This window comes from Ovis aries, chromosome 13, assembly GCF_016772045.2.
Source record: "Ovis aries strain OAR_USU_Benz2616 breed Rambouillet chromosome 13, ARS-UI_Ramb_v3.0, whole genome shotgun sequence".
Classification (NCBI taxonomy): Eukaryota; Metazoa; Chordata; class Mammalia; order Artiodactyla; family Bovidae; genus Ovis; species Ovis aries.
In genome coordinates this window covers 10026128-10044861 of record NC_056066.1, presented here as the reverse complement: position 1 = coordinate 10044861, position 18734 = coordinate 10026128, and the positions used below count along the sequence as shown (strand labels likewise).

Genomic DNA, 18734 nt, shown 5'->3' with positions numbered 1-18734 from the left:
TCCTCCGCTGACCAGGTTGCTCACGGTAAACTCATTGCTATTTCTGTGCGTTCTTAGGTGCCATGATCCTCCTGGGAAGAACCAACATGTTTCGTTTTAACCACCCAAAGGAGGCTGCCAAGCTCAGGGAGAAGAGAAAGGTGAGCAGCGTGGAATCTCGGGGAGCCAAGTCCACTTTGCGGGAGGGGGCCAGGGGTGGGGGAAGAGGGGTCTCCGCTCTGGCTCCAGAAATTAGACTTTCTGGGGCAGGAACCAGCCCTCAGGGAGGGCTTCCCCGCCGACGGTGGGCTGGTGGAGTAGGACAGTGAGTGAGGTCCTGCGTGGGAGGAGACAGGCGGCTCTCCAGCCTCCTCTTCAGCCCTGCGTCCCCATCCCCCGAAAGGGGGTGGACACGCTCTCAAATTAAGTGGAGGGTGCCCTCCACTCGGGAGTGTCTGTTTTAAGAGTTACTTCTACATCAGAATCACTTTCATTCAAAACTTTGCTCACTGCTTATTTTCATTCCCAGTAAGTTGGGTTTTTGACCGGGGTGTGAAGCAGAGATGGGGCGAGTTTAGGACAGATGAACAGCCGGAAGAGGTTGCAGCTTGTTTGGATGGGGACGTCCAGGGGCGCTTGAAGCTCTAGATGGGGATGTGGGCCAAGGACCAGAGAGGGAAGGGAAGGGGTGAGAGGGAGCGACGTCTGCCTAGCTTTAGAGCACCGTGCTGAGCTTAGACGGAGGAAGACAGTGAAGTCACAGCAGAGGTGTCTGTGAGGCAGGCACTGTGCGGAGCCTCCCCGTGAACCACTTTGTGTCCACAGAGGCTGTTGGCACCCCCAAGTCACAGACGAGCGAGAGGAGAGACTGAGACTGGCCTGTCCTGTGGCCAGCAAGTGGGGATCAGGGACTTGAGCCCTGAATGCCAGCCCAGATGTGCTAGCACCTCATACGGGGTGTCAGCCCCTGGCCCCGAGTCACAGCTCCTCACACAGGGTGTCAGCACCCGCGCCGAGTCACATGACCCCTCACACGGGGTGTCAGCACCCCAACCCGAGTCACTCATCCCTCACACGGGGTGTCAGCACCCCAACCTGAGTCACACAGGGTGTCAGCCCCTCACACAGGGTGTCAGCCCCTCACACAGGGTGTCAGCCCCCCGCCCCGAGTCACAGCCCCTCACACGGGGTGTCAGCCCCCCACCCCGAGTCACAGCCCCTCACACAGGGTGTCAGCCCCCGCCCCGAGTCACAGCCCCTCACACAGGGTGTCAGCCCCTCACACAGGGTGTCAGCCCCTCACACAGGGTGTCAGCCCCTCGCCCCCGAGTCACAGCCCCTCACACAGGGTGTCAGCCCCCCACTCCGAGTCACAGCCCCTCACACAGGGTGTCAGCCCCTGCCCCGAGTCACAGCCCCTCACACAGGGTGTCAGCCCCTCGCCCCGAGTCACAGCCCCTCACACGGGGTGTCAGCCCCTCGCCCCGAGTCACAGCCCCTCACACAGGGTGTCAGCCCCCCACCCCGAGTCACTCATCCCTCACACGGGGTGTCAGCCCCTCGCCCCGAGTCACAGCCCCTCACACAGGGTGTCAGCACCCGCGCCGAGTCACAGCCCCTCACACAGGGTGTCAGCCCCCCACCCCGAGTCACTCAGCCCCAGGCCTCGGCCTGCTTTTCCAGGACTGCCAGGGTCCCCAGTGACCTAGGTGGGAATAATCAGAAAGCACGGTCCCCACCTCAGCCTTCTCTGGGCTGCTGCTTCCAGCCTCTGAGCCTCCTGTCTGCTCAGCCCAGGTCGCCCTGGAGGGCCCTTTGGGGACCCTATTGCAGGGAGGAGAGGGAAGGAACAGGCCTGCCCGTAACCTTCTGTGGGAGCAGGGCGCAGCGTTCGCTCTCCTGGTCTCCCTGCTCCTCCCCGTCCCTCTTTGTCACTCAGCAGGCGTGGGTGCTGCTGCTAGGGCACGGGCGTGCCAGGGATGCCAGGACACCCCCTTCCCTGGATGCAGCAGCAGGTCAGGGAGCCCCTCGGGGCTGCGCGGCCCCTGTGCGGGGGTGAGACCCCGCTGGCCTTAGCTTGGGGCCTGGCTGCCGCAGCTTCCGTCCTCAGAGGACACAGTTGTGTGTGGGCTCCTGGGGGTGCTGGGCCCCTCACTGCCTCTCCCCAGGAGAGAGACGTGCGGGCAGTTACCTTCTCCTGCCGCCGAGGTAACCGCTCTGCCCTGTGTCTGCTCTTAGAGCGGCCTTCTGTCCTCTCTCAGCTTGTCCATGAGCGACCTGTCCAAGTCCCGTGAGAACCTCTCCGCCGTCATGCTGTACAACCCAGGGTGAGTGGACAGCGGCATCGCCTTCTCTGGGGTCGTCCCTGTGGTTGTGTTTGCTCTGTCGACCCCATTAAAGTCACTTACTTAAGGAAAAAATCAGGTAAATAAAGCTTCTGCACTCAACCCTCCTTTATCAAGTCAGCCATAGCGATTTTTCAGGTTCCTTTCCAGCGCTCGCTGTGGATGAGTATCCTATTACGAGAAGAATCAGCATTGGTAAGGCTCATCACAGCTTCTTTCTTGTTTTCATAGCAGTCTAATATTTTAGAGCTGACACTTGGATTGCTCCATGCACGATCCCTTTGGCTCAGGTACTTTCGCTTCATTTTGTAACTGTGGTGTAATCGCAGAAACGACTTTGGTTCTTAGGGCTTCAGATGCCCAGGGAGTCGTGCTCACTCCTCCCAGTCTCTAGGAGGCCAGAGACCACGCACGGTGGTGGTTTCCAGGGACTTGGTGCTGGTGACCTTGAGCAGTTAGCTTAATTGCCTGAGTCCTCCATGGTTCCATCCGCAAAATGGTCATGAAAATGCCTCAAAACAGGAAAGTGGATGCAAGGACTTTGGAGTCCTTGCCAGGTGTGTGAAGAGTCCATAACTTATCTTTCCTGCAAAGAGAATCTCATGTGAAACGGTGGAGGTGAATCTCACAGCTGAATGTGTTAAACCTGACAGCACTGCCATCTTCCAGAACTGGTGGTCCGTTGGTTGTCACTGTCCTAGACACTGTCCTGAGTGCCTCGCCTTCGTCAGCTCCTGTATGTCACAGCAACTCTCTCTCTCTCACACGTAGAGAGTTCATACAGGCTTGCTCTCCGGTTTCAGGGTCAGAGGCATGGTGTGAGCCCAGGTCGGCCTGATGCCCAGCCTGTGCTCTGACTCTGTTCCTATCTGCCTTTCCCCACGTGGGGCACGGTTTTCCCACCTGGGAACCGGTTCCATGGCCCATTGCCCCCAGCTCAGCTCTTCTCACAAAGTCTAAATATCTCGTCCCTCAGCTCAGGTCAGTCCTCCTGTTTGTGGACAGTAGACATGCCTAGAAGGACTTTCTTCACTGTTGTAGGAGTTTAAAGCTGGGAGGGGGCCTTTCATCATGTCTCTGGATTCTCCTTTCTCTCGGCAAGCAGCCTGGAGCCCAGGTCTGGTTAGTAGGCCACTGGCTGCAGACTCCTGGGCCATCTCTCCTTGCAGAACTCCTGGACGTGCGCACAGGCCTGTCCCTTCTGTGTCAGCCCTTGCCAGCACTGTTCAGGAAGCCTTTCCATCTTATGACAGGGTTACTGAGAAGGGTTGTGCTTGTTTAGGTAAATCTGTCTTGGACTAACCCTTGGTGATCGGTAAGACCCCTGAAACATGAGAACAGTCTCAGAGCAGCTGGGTTATTGGTACTTGGGAAGCTCATCAGGTTGTCGGTCTTTAATTAATTCCTCCCTGTGGTTTTAGCAGCAGCTTTCTACCACGACTGAGACTGCGCCTTTCACATGCTCACTTTATTTGGGTTTAATGTAACATGCAGGTGTTTGGGGTTGTCTTCGATTCAAGAAGCACGTTCCCATCTGTTCAGTGTTGTGGGGCTGCTTGAGTCTTTAGGGTGTGTAGCGTGTGTACATGCGTGGATTCGTCTCCCCGCTTGAAACCCATTTCCTGTCCCAGGATTCAGGTACCAGCTTCGTTGTCCTCGATGGTGGCAGCTTCGACTCTGAGTAGGCTTGACAATAACACGTGACTGTTCCATGCCTCTGAAAACAGAAAGTGATCTGCATTCTGCCCGAGCTCTGGGACACAGTGTTGCCAGCTGTGGGCCCCGCTCTCCCAGGCCTTACAGATGGGATCTCCTCCAAACGCAGGAGACTATGCTGTTCTCTTAAAAGTGATGTTGTTTTGTTGTTGTTTGCTTGTATTTAAGCTAAAGTGGTTTTTCTCAGTGGCTGTGAAATGTAGGTCAGAATGTAGTAGCTTCGCCCTCAGAACTTTTCAGTGATTTCTCCTGGTCTGAAACCTAAGATCCCAGGCCTCGGTGAACCGCCCCACCCTGTTGACAGCTCAGCTCTCCATCATCCGTGCTGGACCCCACCCCACCCTCGCTCCCCTTGCTCTGGGCACCAGCCATTCCGTTCCGGGTCCCGCCTCGTCGCTCACACTGCCTGGGCCAGCCATGCCTTTGGGGCTTCTCTGCGAGTCCCAGAGCCTGGCGTGCCTTTGGGGCTTCTCTGCGAGTCCCAGAGCCTGGCGTGCCTTTGCTGGTGCCGTCTGCCCGTCCTGAGGCGCAGTACACGCGGACTCCTCCGGGTGCTGTCCCTAACTTCCCTCCTCCCGCGGCTGTCTCTCGGCTCATCGCTCCATCTCTGGCAGCCTCGTCTTGTCCTTTGTGATGCTCACTTGTCTGTGAGCAGGTCCTTTCTCAGCCCCTTCTGAGAAGCAGGCATGGTTCTCCGCTTGGGGACACAGTTCCTGATAAGACCCCTGGTGGGCTTACAGGTCGCTCCAGGGGAGCAGCCATCACAGGTCATTTATGAATAACGGTAGAAAATGAAAATGAGGTGAAAGTAGACCGCCTCGGGCAGTCCTAGATGGAGCGATCAGGAGAGGCCTCCTGAGGTGGGGACATTTCTTATAAGGCTCGTGTGGAGTGAGGATGATGCTTTTGTGACCGGAAGCGGGTGGGTATGTCCAGGCAGAGGAAGAGGAAGCAGGCACGTGGCATCCATCCAGGAGGTGGGGCGAGGGCAGAGCAGATGGGTGCAGTCACCAGAGGGCGGGATGCCAGGAGGGCAGGGGGCCAGCTGATGTGGGCCTTGGAGACCCCTGGAAGGAGTTTGGCTGTTTCCAAAGAGTGCTGGGAAGCTGTTAGATGTCTTTAAGCAGTAGAGGAATGTGAAGATTAATTTACTGCAGATGTTAGTACCTGCAGCATTTGGAGAAGGTGGTGTGGAGTGAGAGACCACTTAGGAAGCTGCTGCCTTAGTCCAGGTGGGAGGTATCAGTGGCTTGGGTCTGGGTGGTCATCATGGAGATGGAGCATCATGGAATTCAGGGCTGTCCCAGGCTTTGGATTTAACAGTTGGGCAGATGGCAAACCTGCTTCTGAGGTGAGAGCTGCAGGAATGACCCCCCTTGGGCTGGCAGAGGGTGAGAGTTCAGTCCGTGTAACTTTCCTATTAGGTTGGGAATTTTTAGAGGTCAGAGGCCGGTCTTACTAATTTCTATATTCTATAGTGTCATTCACATAACAGGCTTGTTTTTATTTATTTATTTATTTATTTTTTAATTTTAAAATCTTTAATTCTTACATGCATTCCCAAACATGAACCCCCCTCCCACCTCCCTCCCCATAACATCTCTCTGGGTCATCCCCATGCATGGTGAATGTTTAGCAAACAGATTAAGAATGAATTTATAGTGAGATAACACATGTCCTTGGGGCTTCCCTGATAGCTCAGTTGGTAAAGAATCTGCCTGCAGTTCAGGAAAGCCCAATTCAGTTCCTGGGTCGGGAAGATCCACTGGAGAAGGGATAGGCTACCCACGCCAGTATTCTTGGGCTTCCCTTGTGGCTCAGCTGGTAAAGAATCCACCTGCAATGCAGAAGACCTGGGTTCGATCTCTGGGTTGGGAAGATTCCCTGGAGAAGGGAAGGGCTACCCACTCCAGTATTCTGGCCTAGAGAATTCCACGGACTGTATAGTCCATGGGGTTGTAAAGAGTCAGACATGACTGAGCGACTTTCCCTTCACTTCGCACATATCCTTTGTGGGGGAGAAGGTTTTTCACTACTTCCTCTGGGCACGTGCGTTCCTAATGATGGAAAATGGCACATCGTGCAAAGGAATGTGAATCTGAGGCACAGGTCAGTTCCAGAATGACACTGCAATGGGTGCAGTAACCTCAAGCTCATGTTCAAGATCCTCAGGCCAAAGGTGGGAAGAGGGCCTCATGAAGAAGTGAAGACTTGGGCCAAGGCAGTCTGGGAACACAGTGAGAATCGGTCTGTGGTTGGCCGAGGAAACGATGCTGGATGGGTGGACGCAGCTGTGGTGACCCGTTCATCCGTGCATCTCGTATCTGCCACCTCTGCAGCGCTCATCTGTACCAATTCAAACTCAAATGATTTGATACTTCATCATACCTTCATTCCCCTGATTCTAGCTGCCCCCTCCAATTGCCACTGGCTATAGAGAACTGTTACCCATGAATTAAAACATAATTGGAGAAAAGTCACTGCCTCTGATTTATGGGAAGCAGACACCCTGTACAGTTTATCTGCTCCAGGAACTCGGCAAAACAAAGTAGGAATAAAGCTGCGCTGGGTTGTTTGGATCTTTTTTATGTAACAGGTGTGAATTTGTTGTCATTTAGTCACTAAGTCGTGTCCCAACTCTTCGCGACCCTGTGGACTGTAGCCTGCCAGTCTCCGCTGTCCATGGGATTTCCCAGGCCGGAATACTGGAGTGGGTTGTGACTTCCTTCTCCAGGAGGTCTTTCTGACACAGGGATCGAACCTTTGTCTCCTGTGTTGCAGGCAGGTGCGTTATCACTGAGCCACCTGGGAAGCCTTGCAGATATAAACACCTGTGACCGAGGTTAAGCGCCGCAGGATGAATGGAAAGGGGGCCTTCTCCCTGTCTCCTGTGCAGTCTCATTGCTGTAGCAACACGCAGCCTGTGCTGAGTCGCCAGGGCCCCTGGCAGGAGGAGGTGGTGTGGAAGGCACAGCAGGGCTCTGAGGAGGCTTGGGTGGTGACTCCATCTAACCTTGCACTTCCTTCTCCATAGCTGAGGATGTGAAGATGCTGGAAGTCTGTAAGATGCCTCATCTTGGAGAATAAAGCTCAGGTCGAACACTGAGCAGAAATTTAGCCCTGGACGCTCGTCAGGCAGAACCTCAGGTCGCTCCCCTCAGTTCTGTTTGAGGAGGTCCTATCCTTTCCAGTGAACTGGATTGTGTGCTGGGCCCTGAGAGGTCTGCAGGAAGAGAAAGTTTTGCCCTGGAGAGTAGATGCTCTGGGGGAGGAAACTAGGTGAGTGCTGGCAGGAGTCGTGCTGAGCGCTAGAAGAGGTAAGAAGATTCTGCAGGTCGGGGCCTGGCTGGGGAGTGCTCTGAAAACCAAGCCAGGATGTGTGCAGTTTGCTTTGATAAACATGGCTGTTCTTTGAGGAGATGCACTTTGGCAGGATGGGGCAGGAGAGATGGCAGCTCAGGTTCTGCTGGCATGTTCTTCAGCACCTGTGTGCAGGTAACATTTTTACAGGTTCTGGTAGGTGTGCTTAGAATAAGGATTGTGATTAAAATGTATGGCCCAAAATACAACAGAGAATTGTTTTCTCTGCACTCGTAAGCTTATGCTATCTCATTTCTTCATTCCTTTTTAAAATTGTGCTAAGATGAATCCACCTGCCAGTGTAGGAGATGCAGGAGACACAGGTTTGATACCTGGGTTGGGAAGATCCCATGGAGAAGGAAAGGGCAGCCCACTCTAGTATTCTTGCCTGGGCAATACCTCTGGGCAGAGGGGCCTGGCAGGCTACAGTCCATGGGGTCAAAGAGCTGGTCACGACTAAGCATGTACACACACAATGCACTTAACATGAAATTTGCCATCTTAACCATTTTAAGGGTACAGCAGTATTAAGTGTGCCACATCGCTGCAGCTAACCTCCAAAACTCCATTGCTATAAAACTGAAACTCTGTACCTATTAAATAATCTTCCAACCCCCATCCCCCCCCCACCCGTCACCCTGGCAACCACCATTCTGTTGTCTGTCTCTACTCTAGGTACCTCGTATCAGTGGATTCATATAGTATTTTTTTTTGTGACTGGCATATTTTGTGTAGTATAATGTCTTCAGAGTACATTCCATTTTGTAACAGGTATCAAAATTTCTTTCTTTTTAAGGCCAAATAACATCCTGTTGCATGTATATGTCATATCTTACATATTCATTCATCTGTCGGTGGACACTTGGGTGGTTTCCCCTGTTGGCAGTTGTGAAAACAGTTATTTTCTGTGTTTTCTTTTTTTTCTTTTCTTTTTTTTTGATAGTGGCCACCCTAATGGGCATGAGATGTTACTTCATTGTGGTTTTTCTTCACTCTGTTTTTCTTCCATATTCTCAAGAATGTCCTATCTGGAAAATAGTGTTTGGAAATACAGAAAGATGGAAAATCTCAAGGTCTGCTTCCCTAGTAAGTACAATAAATAACTAATGAATGCCAGTCTGAACCAGACATGGAACAACAGACTGATTCCAAATTGGGAAAGGAGTATGTCAAGGCTGTATATTGTCACCCTGCTTATTTAACTTATATGCAGAGTACATCATGTGAAATGCCAGGCTGAATGAAGCACAAGCTGGAATCAAGATTGCCGGGAGAAATATCAGTAACCTCAGATATGCAGATGACACCACCCTTATGGCAGAAAGCAAAGAACTAAAGAACCTCTTGATGAAAGTGAAAGAAAAGAGTGAAAAAGCTGGCTTAAAACTCAACATTCAAAAAACTAAGATCATGGCATCCAGTCCCATCACTTCATGGCAAATAGATGGGGAAACAATAGAAACAGTGAGAGACTTTATTTTGGGGGGCTCCAAAATCACTGCAGATGGTGACTGTAGCCATGAAATTAAAAGGCATTTGCTCCTTGGAAGAAAAGCTGTGATCAACCTAAGTAGCATATTAAAAAGCAGAGACTTTACTTTGCTGATAAATATTCATCTAGTCAAAGATGTGGTTTTTTCCAGTAGTCATGTATGGATGTGAGAGTTGGACTATAAAGAAAGCTGAGTGCTGAAGAATTGATGCTTTTGAACTGTGTTGTTGGAGAAGACTCTTGAGAGTCCCTGGGGCTGCAAGGAGATCCACCCAGTCAATCCTAAAGGAAATCAGCCCTGAATATTCATTGGAAGGACTAATGCTGAAGCTGAAACTCCAGTTCTTTGGCCACCTGATGTGAAGAGCTGACTCATTTGAAAAGACCCTGATGCTGGGAAAGATTGAAGGCAGGAGAAGGGGCCAACAGAGGATGAGATGGTTCAGTGCTATCACTGACTTGATGGACATGAATTTGAGCAAGCTCTGGGAGTTGGTGATAGACAGGGAGGCCTGGCGTGCTACAGTTCATGGGGTCACATAGAGTCAGACACAACTGAGTGACTAAATTGCACTGTCTGACAAGGACAGATCCAGGGATCCTGAGGACCCCCTTCAAGCCCTGCCAAGTTCAGTTCAACCAGCTCACTCGCAGATATCTCAAACCCAGTCCATGGGGTAGGGATCCAGGAAGTACTATTAGTCAAGGAGAGATGTGTTCATAATGGCACAGAGATGGAACAGTGAAGGGTGCTGGGGGCACTGCAGGAAGGGCGTGGAGGGGAGCTTGAACTGAGGCATCAGTGGAAGGAGCCTAGAGGCAGGCCTGGGCTGCAGAGGCGCCCTGAGCAGGAAGTGATGAGGCCTGGGTGGGTAATGGGATGTGGGCAGGAAAGAAGGAAAAGCCATTGGCGTCCATCTTCTGGTTTTAGTAGTTGGTTGGGTGTTGCTAGCTCTCCAGCAGAAAGGCGGATATAGGAGGAGAGGCAGGGAGGACAGTGAGCCCTGCCTTGAAAACCTGGGCCCTGGCCGTGAACTTCCTTCCAGGAGGGACTGCCTGTGAGCTTGGGGTCAGCCACCAGCTCCCTGTAGGGGTGTGGGGTCTGGTCCACCTGTCACAGGCCCCAGGGAAGGCGGGTCCCTTGCATCCCCTCAGCTGCTGAGTGAGGGCCCTTATTTGTCCACCCTGAGCTGGGGCTCAGACCCCTTGGTGTGTGAGCGCATGCACTGGGCAGATTTTGGTAAAGCCTGGCAGGAGTCAGGGCCCCGGACGCTTGGACTCCTCTGGGCTGACTCTGCATCCGCGCTGCTGTGCAGCTCACCCGGCCCTGGCTGCACGCCTCCTCCTCCTGGCAGAAGTCCACGTCCCCCCGCCCTGGGCTCCGTCCCACAGGCTTCAGCAGACACATGCAGAGTTCGGGGTCCCTTACCCTGTATTTGCCTTGTTGCCTCTCTTAGGACCGGTCTGGTGCTGGGGTCCTGCCCTGGTTGGATCCAGGGTATCCGAAGTGTGATGGCATCAGCGAAGAGATTTAGAGAGAGAGATAAAGAAAGGATGTTGCAGATAAGAAAATAGAGGAGAGAAAGAGGCTGATACTCCTTTGTTTATGCAGAAAGCTAATAAAGCCCCAAGACAAGGGACTTGTCTGTTCACGGATGCTGCAGGCGCCCTCCCGGTCTCCCAGGGGAGTGAAGATGCAGAGCGCCTCTTAGAAGCCCAGGCAGATAAGTGAATGCAGAGAGCCTCTATGCTCCAAGGGATCAGCCTGAAAAAGAGAGCAAGAGAGAGAAAGAAAGAGAGAGAGAGAAAGAAAAACATGGGGAGACCAAGCTTCTTCGGTGAGCGAGGCCCCTAACTTTATTTTCGAAAGGGACTTTTATACCTTGTATGTATAGGGAAATGAAAGATACAAGGTCATGCAGGATCAGCCCAAACACTCCAGCCATTTTGCCCTTACTGAATCCAGTATTTTTTCTGCAAATCTTTCCCATAAACACTGTTGTGTACATTATCTTTTGGCCTTGGAGGCCTGTGGACATTTTATGATCCTCTTTTGATAAAGGCTGTTCAACCAGAAAACTTATTTTCCCTTGAAATGTTTTTTCTTTATATTTCTAATCTATGTCAGCCTCAGAAAGTATCAAACAGAGTTACATTCTCACGGAGCAAAGGTGCAGCGAGTTACAACTAAGAAAGAACCAATTAGCTCAAAGGTCTGATGTGGTTAAATTCAAGGCTACTATTTGTTTTTCTTACATTCCACCTATGTTAACTAATGCACTCCCAGGTGCACAGTGGATAAGGGATATGGGAACTTGGCAGCAAGCATTGGCTCAACAGTAAAATCCTACACCAGCACTACTCTAATAGTTTTTAACTCTTCGAAAGATTCTATATTTTTAGAATATTTTAGGCTTCCTGTGCCTCTCACAGTTGGGAGGCTGTAAATAATCACATGCATAGCTGCAAGAGTCTGGATAAACCTATCAGACAAGCTAGAAAGCCATCTGAGGGGTTGATTTGAATATTTCTTTCATGTCCAGGAGACTTATTAACTAAAGCCCTAAGTTAACTTTTTCCAGAAAAAGGTGGTCAGGGATAGCCCCCTGTTAATGTCAGAAGAGCTGGTGAAAGACATAAAATAGTAAGACAGACAGAGTCCGGTTTTGGGTAGATGCTCGAGCAGGTCCAGGGGGTCCGTCGAGTCCTGAAGCCTTGCTTATCAGATCTCTTCCGCATGACCTTGTCATGGGTGGGATCTCCCGTGCTGGCTCCCGGCAGTCTGGGATTAGCATTCTCTTTTTGCTTTTAAACTTTCCCCTCTTAGGTGAACTAGCTTTCTGCCTTTCTGATTCCCTAATGCTTAGTATTAGCTTAATAAAGTCAGCTACCCCAAAGCACGCCTCTCCCCCTCCATCCCCCTACTGACACACACACCCTCTCTTAGTTCCTCTCTCATTAAAGCATCACGAACACCTCTTTGTAAAGATGCTGGGTTATTGAGTTTGAGCTGCCCCTTTCCCTTGAGCACCAGCGGCTTTCCTGCCTCTTGAGAGAAATCTCAGCCCGCTCTGTGCGTTGGGAAACTTTTTCTCCCTGAATTGGCTCCATACAGGGCCTCTGCCTCTCCCGCTCCCCACTTCCAGTCTCCCACCTCCTCTTCCAACAAGTTCATTCTGAGGAGCATGCTGCTCCTCATCGTGGAGAATGTTCGGGAGGGACTTTCCTCTTTAAGCGTCCAGCGTGGTCAGTCCGTGAGAAGTAGCTGGCCTTCTGGAGTCATCAGGACTCCCTTGGTCGTGCACAGGATTCCTGGTTTCCTCTCGAGGTGACACTGGGTTGGGGGGGCTACTCATGGACTTGCCCCTGGAACCTGCCCAGCCTGGGGCCACAGGATGGAGCTCACTGCAATCCCCCCTGTTAACCCTTCGTGGTGACCCCAGCATGGGGCCTGGCCCCTGGTTCCTCTGGGATGCCCTCCAGGCCCCAGCCACAGTCACCCATTTGTCCACTACTATCATCTTCTGTCACTTGCTGCCTTGAAATTTATGCTTTGGTTTAAGTGGACAGAACATCTTTCACAGCTCTCTCCAGGCCAAGTCCATCTATAAAACCTTCTACAAAACCTGCCCACTCTCCTTCCCACGGCCAGTCCTCTTCGTCTTCCAGGGTGCATAGGGAAGTTGTCTCCTCAGAGGCATTCTGTGTGTCTCCAGATTGAGCTCAGTGCTTCCCCTTCATTCTCTGCAGGTGTCTGGCTCACACCTTTATCACCATAGCTCTTCCCAGGTTCATGTCATTAATGCTTTTGCCTGCTTGCCCACCAGGCTCCCTGAGAGCAGGAGCCATGCCTTACTCATCTTTGAGTCTCCAGCATCTCGCATGTAGTGAGCATGTCACAGATGTTCCCTGAGATGGAGACTTGGCAGCAGCAGGAGGTGTGTCTGCTCATAGGTGTCCAGGGGCCTTGTGCTTCAGATGGTCCACACTAGAGTCTCCAGTGTAGCTGGGCCTCGTCTTTGTGAGGCTGTCACGCACACAGATGTACTTCTTACACATTTTGTGGCTTTCTTAACTGTTACACATTCATATATCTTTTGGTTTCCTCGGTATCATGTAGATCTGAGTATGTTTATTGCAGTAGGTTAAAATGTTTGTTACTTAGCATCCAGTGCCTATTAGAGCAGAGCTCTCTGGAAGAATTAAATATGGTTTGCAAATGATTATATCCAGTAAGACGCAACCCATCTTCAAAGCACCTGGTCTCAACAGGCAGCCTAGTAATTCTCCAAAGAGAATTTTTCTCCAAAAACCCATGCTGTGCATCACAGCAAGATTTCGACTTTTGAGAAGTGACATCTTTGTTACCCAAGAACATTTTATTGGCCCAAGTGGGCACATGGTGTTGGGTATGTCGTGTCCAGGGTCCTTGTTTGGGAGCTGACTGCTGGTCTACATTGCTGGCTTTCTGGAAGCCAGGATTTGTGTGCACACATGGGTGGTGCCTGGTGCCAGAGGATTTTTGGAGGAGATGAAGCAGCCCAGGGACTTCCTTCGGGAGGGAGCTCCACTTTGGAGAAGCGCCCAGCCAGGGTCTTTGCCAGGAAATAATTTCACTTCAGGGAAAGCATTCCTCCTCAGTGGCCCAGTGTCTTTTAAGAAGAAACCAAGCCCACTCCTCAGGTGTCCTGTCTCACTCTGAGGCTGTAAACAGGCGACTAACTTGGCAGAGTGTGGGCACTTTCACAGCTTTTAGAAAGTGCTCAAAGCAAAATTATATGCATTCCAAGTTCATTTCAGTCTTGAAAGTAAAAAGAAATTTTTATTTGTGCATTAGCACAAATTTTTATTTAAGCACTAGCTAGTGGGGAGCCTGTATGAATGGATATACTATACGTGGATAATTAAATTCTGAAGGGGAAAAATGCCTAGGTTTCAAATCCAGTTGGACCAAAAATACCTGAAGTCAAAAATCACACCTGTGTTTGGCAAGTGTTCCAGGGAGCTTCATGGAGTGTAGTGTTGGGATAGGATTGGTGGGCGTCAAGGCATGTAGGATGTTAGCTCCCTGACCAGTGATCAAACCCGCACCTTCTGCTTCGGAAGGAGAAGTCTTTTTTTTTTTTTAATGTAATTATTCATTTATTTTACTTTACAATATTTTATTGGTTTTGCCATACATTGACTTGAATCTGCCATGAGTGAACATGTGTTCCCCATCCTGAACCCCCCTCCCACCTCCCTCCCCATCCCATCCCTCTGGGTCATCCCAGTGTACCAGCCCCAAGCACCCCTTATCATCCATCAAACCTGGACTGGCGATTTGTTTCACATAGGGTAATATACATGTTTCAATGCCATTCTCCCAGATCATCCCACCCTCGCCCTCTCCCAGAGAGTCCAAAAGACTGTTCAATACATCTGTATCTCTTTTGCTGTCTCGCATACAGGGTTATCGTTACCTTCTTTCTAAATTCCATATATATGCATTAGTATACTGTATTGGTGTTTTTCTTTCTGGCTTACTTCACTCTGTATAATCGGCTCCAGTTTCAGAGAAGTCTTAACCACTGGACCACCAGGGAAGTCCCTGAGAGATGAGTATTTTTAACCCGACTTTTTATTTTCATGTGTTCATTATGGAAAATTTAGAAATCACCAACAAGCAAAAAAGAAATTATTGCAGTGAACATGTTGCCGTGTATTCTAGTCTGTGCTTCTGTTCGCCCCACTGTCTAGTCACGTCTGTCTTTCTCTGTGTATGTGTGCATATGTATACTTTTATATTCATATGCATTTATATGTGTTCTTTTGCCAGATGGGTTCACACTGGGCTTGTGAGAGTTTTTTGCCCTTATGTGTCTTTTCCTCTTCGTATGTGTTATCCTCTCTCGTTTTAAGTCCATGTGTGATTCCTTTGTATGGCCATTCCATACCTCACTTATCTTCTGTTGGTAGGTGTTTCTGTTGTGTAGTTTGGCGCTATGATGAGCAATTGGGGTGAACACATTTGTAGCTGAATCTTTGTGCTGATCCATGAATATTGCTTCCTCAAGGGAGAAAAAAGTAGAATGGAATTACCAGGCCAGAGGGTATATATAATATGTCCTAAGGCTCCTAATATACACTCACAAACTGTTCTATAGGATGGTTGTACATATCACCACTATTCATTTCCTACCAATACTGTCTGAGAGTTTCCCTTTGCTTGCAAACTCGAAAGGAATCCTTTGGAAGTGTAGACTGTGTCAGTACGAGCACAGCCTTCTGGGTGCAGCTCTTGGCTGTCTTCACAACAGCTAGGGTGTAGGGAATCCCCCTAGCAGGGGCTCTCTCTGCAGGCGTGTTCCGAGCATCCTGGTCCGCAGCAGGGATCCAGCAGGCTCTGGTTTGTCCTGTGCTGAGCTCCATGCTGTATGTGGTGAGCTCCAGCCTTCCTGCTCCTTTCAGGTTAAGAGTCGGGATGGGATTTTGGAATGTAAAGCCGGAAGGAGCTAGATTCTGAATTAAGAGTCCTCAAGATTGCTATGCAGAAAGCCAGAGGCACCCAGACACTGGTGCAGGCTTCTTACCAGCAGACAGTGATTGTAGGAAAAGGAAGTGGTTTCATTTTCCGTCCTCTCTCCAGCCCCTTCCTGGTTTCTTCCTTAGACTCTCCCCCCTCATTTCTTTCCGCCTTCCCTCCCACTCCCCTTACCTTCTTTCAACGGGAAGGATAAGTGCATCACACCAGGGAAAGAGTAAGGAGACATCAGTAACAAGGTGTGTTCTTCTGTCTGCTGAGCTTAGCTTCCCTCTCGATGCCCGTCGGCAGGATCTAATCTGTTCACTCAGCACCCAGCGTAGCACTTTACTCGCCATGTAATACACGTGGACTAGGTTTTCCCCTTGATTCGTACCCCATGGAGAAGGCACTTGAGAAATAGCTGGTCATAGCTGGAGATGCCCTTGGGAAGGCCTGCACCTGCAGGTGTGATCATGCCCGTACTGGGGATCCTGGGAGGGACGGTCACATTGCTCGTGGACGCAGTGTCCTGCCACCCCCATTCATCTCTGTTCTTCCCTCTCACTCTCTGGGGCTTTAAACATTGTTTTATCTTTTCTTTTTTTTCCTTGCTTGACCTTGAGCGTGAAAGTTTTACGCATGTAGTTGGAAATATTTCTGTTGCTGGTGATTTGGTAGTTAGTCTGTGTTTTAGCTGATGTGTTTTGTACTGCGTCTCTGCTGGTTTATTTTATTGGGCTTTCTATTTTTCAGAAGTTTGCCTTGCTACAAGGCTGACTTCCTTTTCCCATCTCTGGTCTCAGCGGTGTCACTTTTCCATGGGCCATTTACTCACTTGGCAGTTGCCGTAGAGCACCTTAAATAGCTTGCAAGATGCACCGTCTTGGAGAACTTGCGATGAAGCAGCCGAAAGAAGTGAACTTCTTCCTGCCGTTAACAGAGAGCGGGCCTCGGGGACATGGCCGGCTGGGTTCCAGAGCACCGTGATAGACCAAATATTGCCTTATAGAGAGTTGTACCAAGTGATTGGTTTCCCCATCCTTTTAAAAATTATGCTTATACTGTGTTACTTCATTTTATTTAGCAGTAAAGAACCTGCCTGCCAATGCAGGGGATGTAAGACACAGGTTCAATCTCTGGGTTGGAAAGATCCCCTGGAGAAGGGCGTGGCAACCCAGTATTCTTTCTTGGAGAGGCCCATGGACAGAGGAACCTGGCGAGCTATAGTCCATAGAGTCACAAAGACTCGGAGCGACTTAGCATGCATGCACGCACTCCATTATATTGTATGTTAAGTGTGCAGTAGGATTCTGTCTAAAAAATATACGTACTTTAATTTTAAAAGTTTATTGCTAAAAAATGCTAACCATCATCTGAGCCTTCAGTGAGTCATAATGTCTTTGCAACAGTAACATAAAAGATCACTGATCAGATCACCACCACAAATACCATAATGAGAAAGTTTTCAGTATGGAACGTATTACTAAAGTGTGACGCAGGCCTGAAGTGAGCAAACGCTGCTGGGAAGATAGCACTGGTTGACTTGTTCGATGTAAGGTTGCTGCAAACCATCAGTTTGCTTAAGGAAAAAAAAGACAGTATCTGTGGAAGTGTGGTCAAGTGAGGTCTATCTGTGCTGACTTAGCCTTTTTCTTTCTTGTCCTTGAATGTAACTCCACTGCGAGCCACTTTAGATGGTGAGCGCCTTTGTTTTCCATGAGCTGTAGAGTTCCGGGCGCCATCTGTCTTCATTCCGTCCCTTTAGCCTCGCGTTGTCTGCGCAGTGGCGGCATTTCTGTTTCCCTTGTTGTATTGATGTACTTGTATGATCTAAAGCTGAATTACGCGGTAGCTGCGGAAGGGACTTGCCCTGTGCAGTGATGGATGGCAGTTACAGGCAAGGGTGGAAGGTAGTGGATTCCTCTTCGTCCTACAGAGCAGCGTGATTCTCCTCCGAAGCAGCATCTTGTACTAATTTGATTATCTGCCACAGGCTGTCTCTAACTGGTCGACTCATCTGATTAGAGCTTGCTGCCGATTCAGTCATGGGTTCCTGATGTACATACGTGTCTGTTGTTGCTCCCAGGCCTTTGCTGGAAACGTGCCGTTTGCTCTTCTTGGCCCACTCGTCCCCATGGCCATTTGCTCTTCACGTGCTAAAGGCCACATCGTCTCTAAGATCTCGGTTTATTTGTGTTTTTATACTTTTAATTTTATATTGGAATGTAGCCGATTAGCCACGTGATAGTTTCAGGTGCACAGTGAAGGGACTGAGCCACACATTCTGCCCCAAAGTCTTCCTCCCAGCCCGGCTGCTGTGTAATGTTGAGCAGAGTTTCCTGTCCTGTGCAGTAGGATAAGATCCCAGTCACTTAGATGTCACTTCCTCAGGGAGGCCCTGCCAACCCCAACCCAGATTTCATTTCCCTGGCTCCTCACTCAGAGCATTTTCTTTTATTTATTTATTTATTTTTCATCATTTTGCCTGTGCTGGGTCTTCATTGCTGTCAGAGATAAAGAACAAGTTCACAACTGGGGTGAGTTTTTTTTTTAATTGATTACTTTCTGGTTGCTCTGGATCTTTGTTGCTGCACGCAGGCTCTCTCTAGCTGTGGTGAGTGGGGGCTCCTCTGTAGTTGCGGTGCAGAGGCTTCTCAGACTCACTTCTCTTGTTTTGGAGCATGGGCTTAGGGGGTGCACGCCCAGGAGTTGAGCCTTACCGGGTCTGGAGGGAGGGCTCAGTGTTTGTGAGCACAGACTCAGCTGCTGCACGTTAATGTGGAATCTTCCCAGAGCAGGGGTGGAGCCTGTCTCTGCTGCACTGACACGTGGACCCTGAGCTGCTGGACCACCAGGGAGGTCCTGTGGTGGTGCTTAAAATAGATGGTAAGACTGTGTCTCTCGGAGCAGCTCTTTGCTGGCTCTTGATCTGTGTATTTAGTAAAATGCTTTTAGTATGTTTAATGAAAAGCTTTGATTTTTCTTAATAACGCACTCCTGCTTCTAAGTAAGTGTTCTGAGAAGTAATTGTTGATTGTGTGTGTGTGTGTGTGTGTGTGTGAATTGTTGTGCCCGAAGGAGGACCCTCCGCCCCCTTCTTTTCTCCCGAATCATGACGCTAACCTTGAAAAGCCGTGTCCCACATCAGTGACCTCAGATATTTAGTCACCATCAGCAGCCCCCAGATTTTATGATCTTCTGAGGTTAGTCATCATCATTGCTGGAGATGAATGGAAATGAACTAGAAATGTGTAGGAGCAAAAAGGACGTAAGACAGTTGCTATAATCAGGGTAGATTAAGAAAAATGTTTGAAACAGGTAGTTTGTCTCATTATAA

The 18734-nt window shown here is 49.9% G+C and overlaps 1 protein-coding gene across 6 annotated transcripts in view; it reads left to right on the top strand.

Annotated features, from left to right (window-relative positions):
• KIF16B (kinesin family member 16B) overlaps window positions 1–18734 on the top strand; it is a 300304-nt gene that overhangs the window by 161588 nt on the left and 119982 nt on the right. For all 6 annotated transcript variants that reach the window (XM_012188149.5, XM_027976491.3, XM_027976490.3 and 3 more), the window contains 2 exons: window positions 58–140; window positions 2218–2306. In XM_012188149.5, coding sequence (XP_012043539.2) covers window positions 58–140; window positions 2218–2306 — 172 coding nt within the window. The remainder of the gene's footprint in view (window positions 1–57; window positions 141–2217; window positions 2307–18734) is intronic.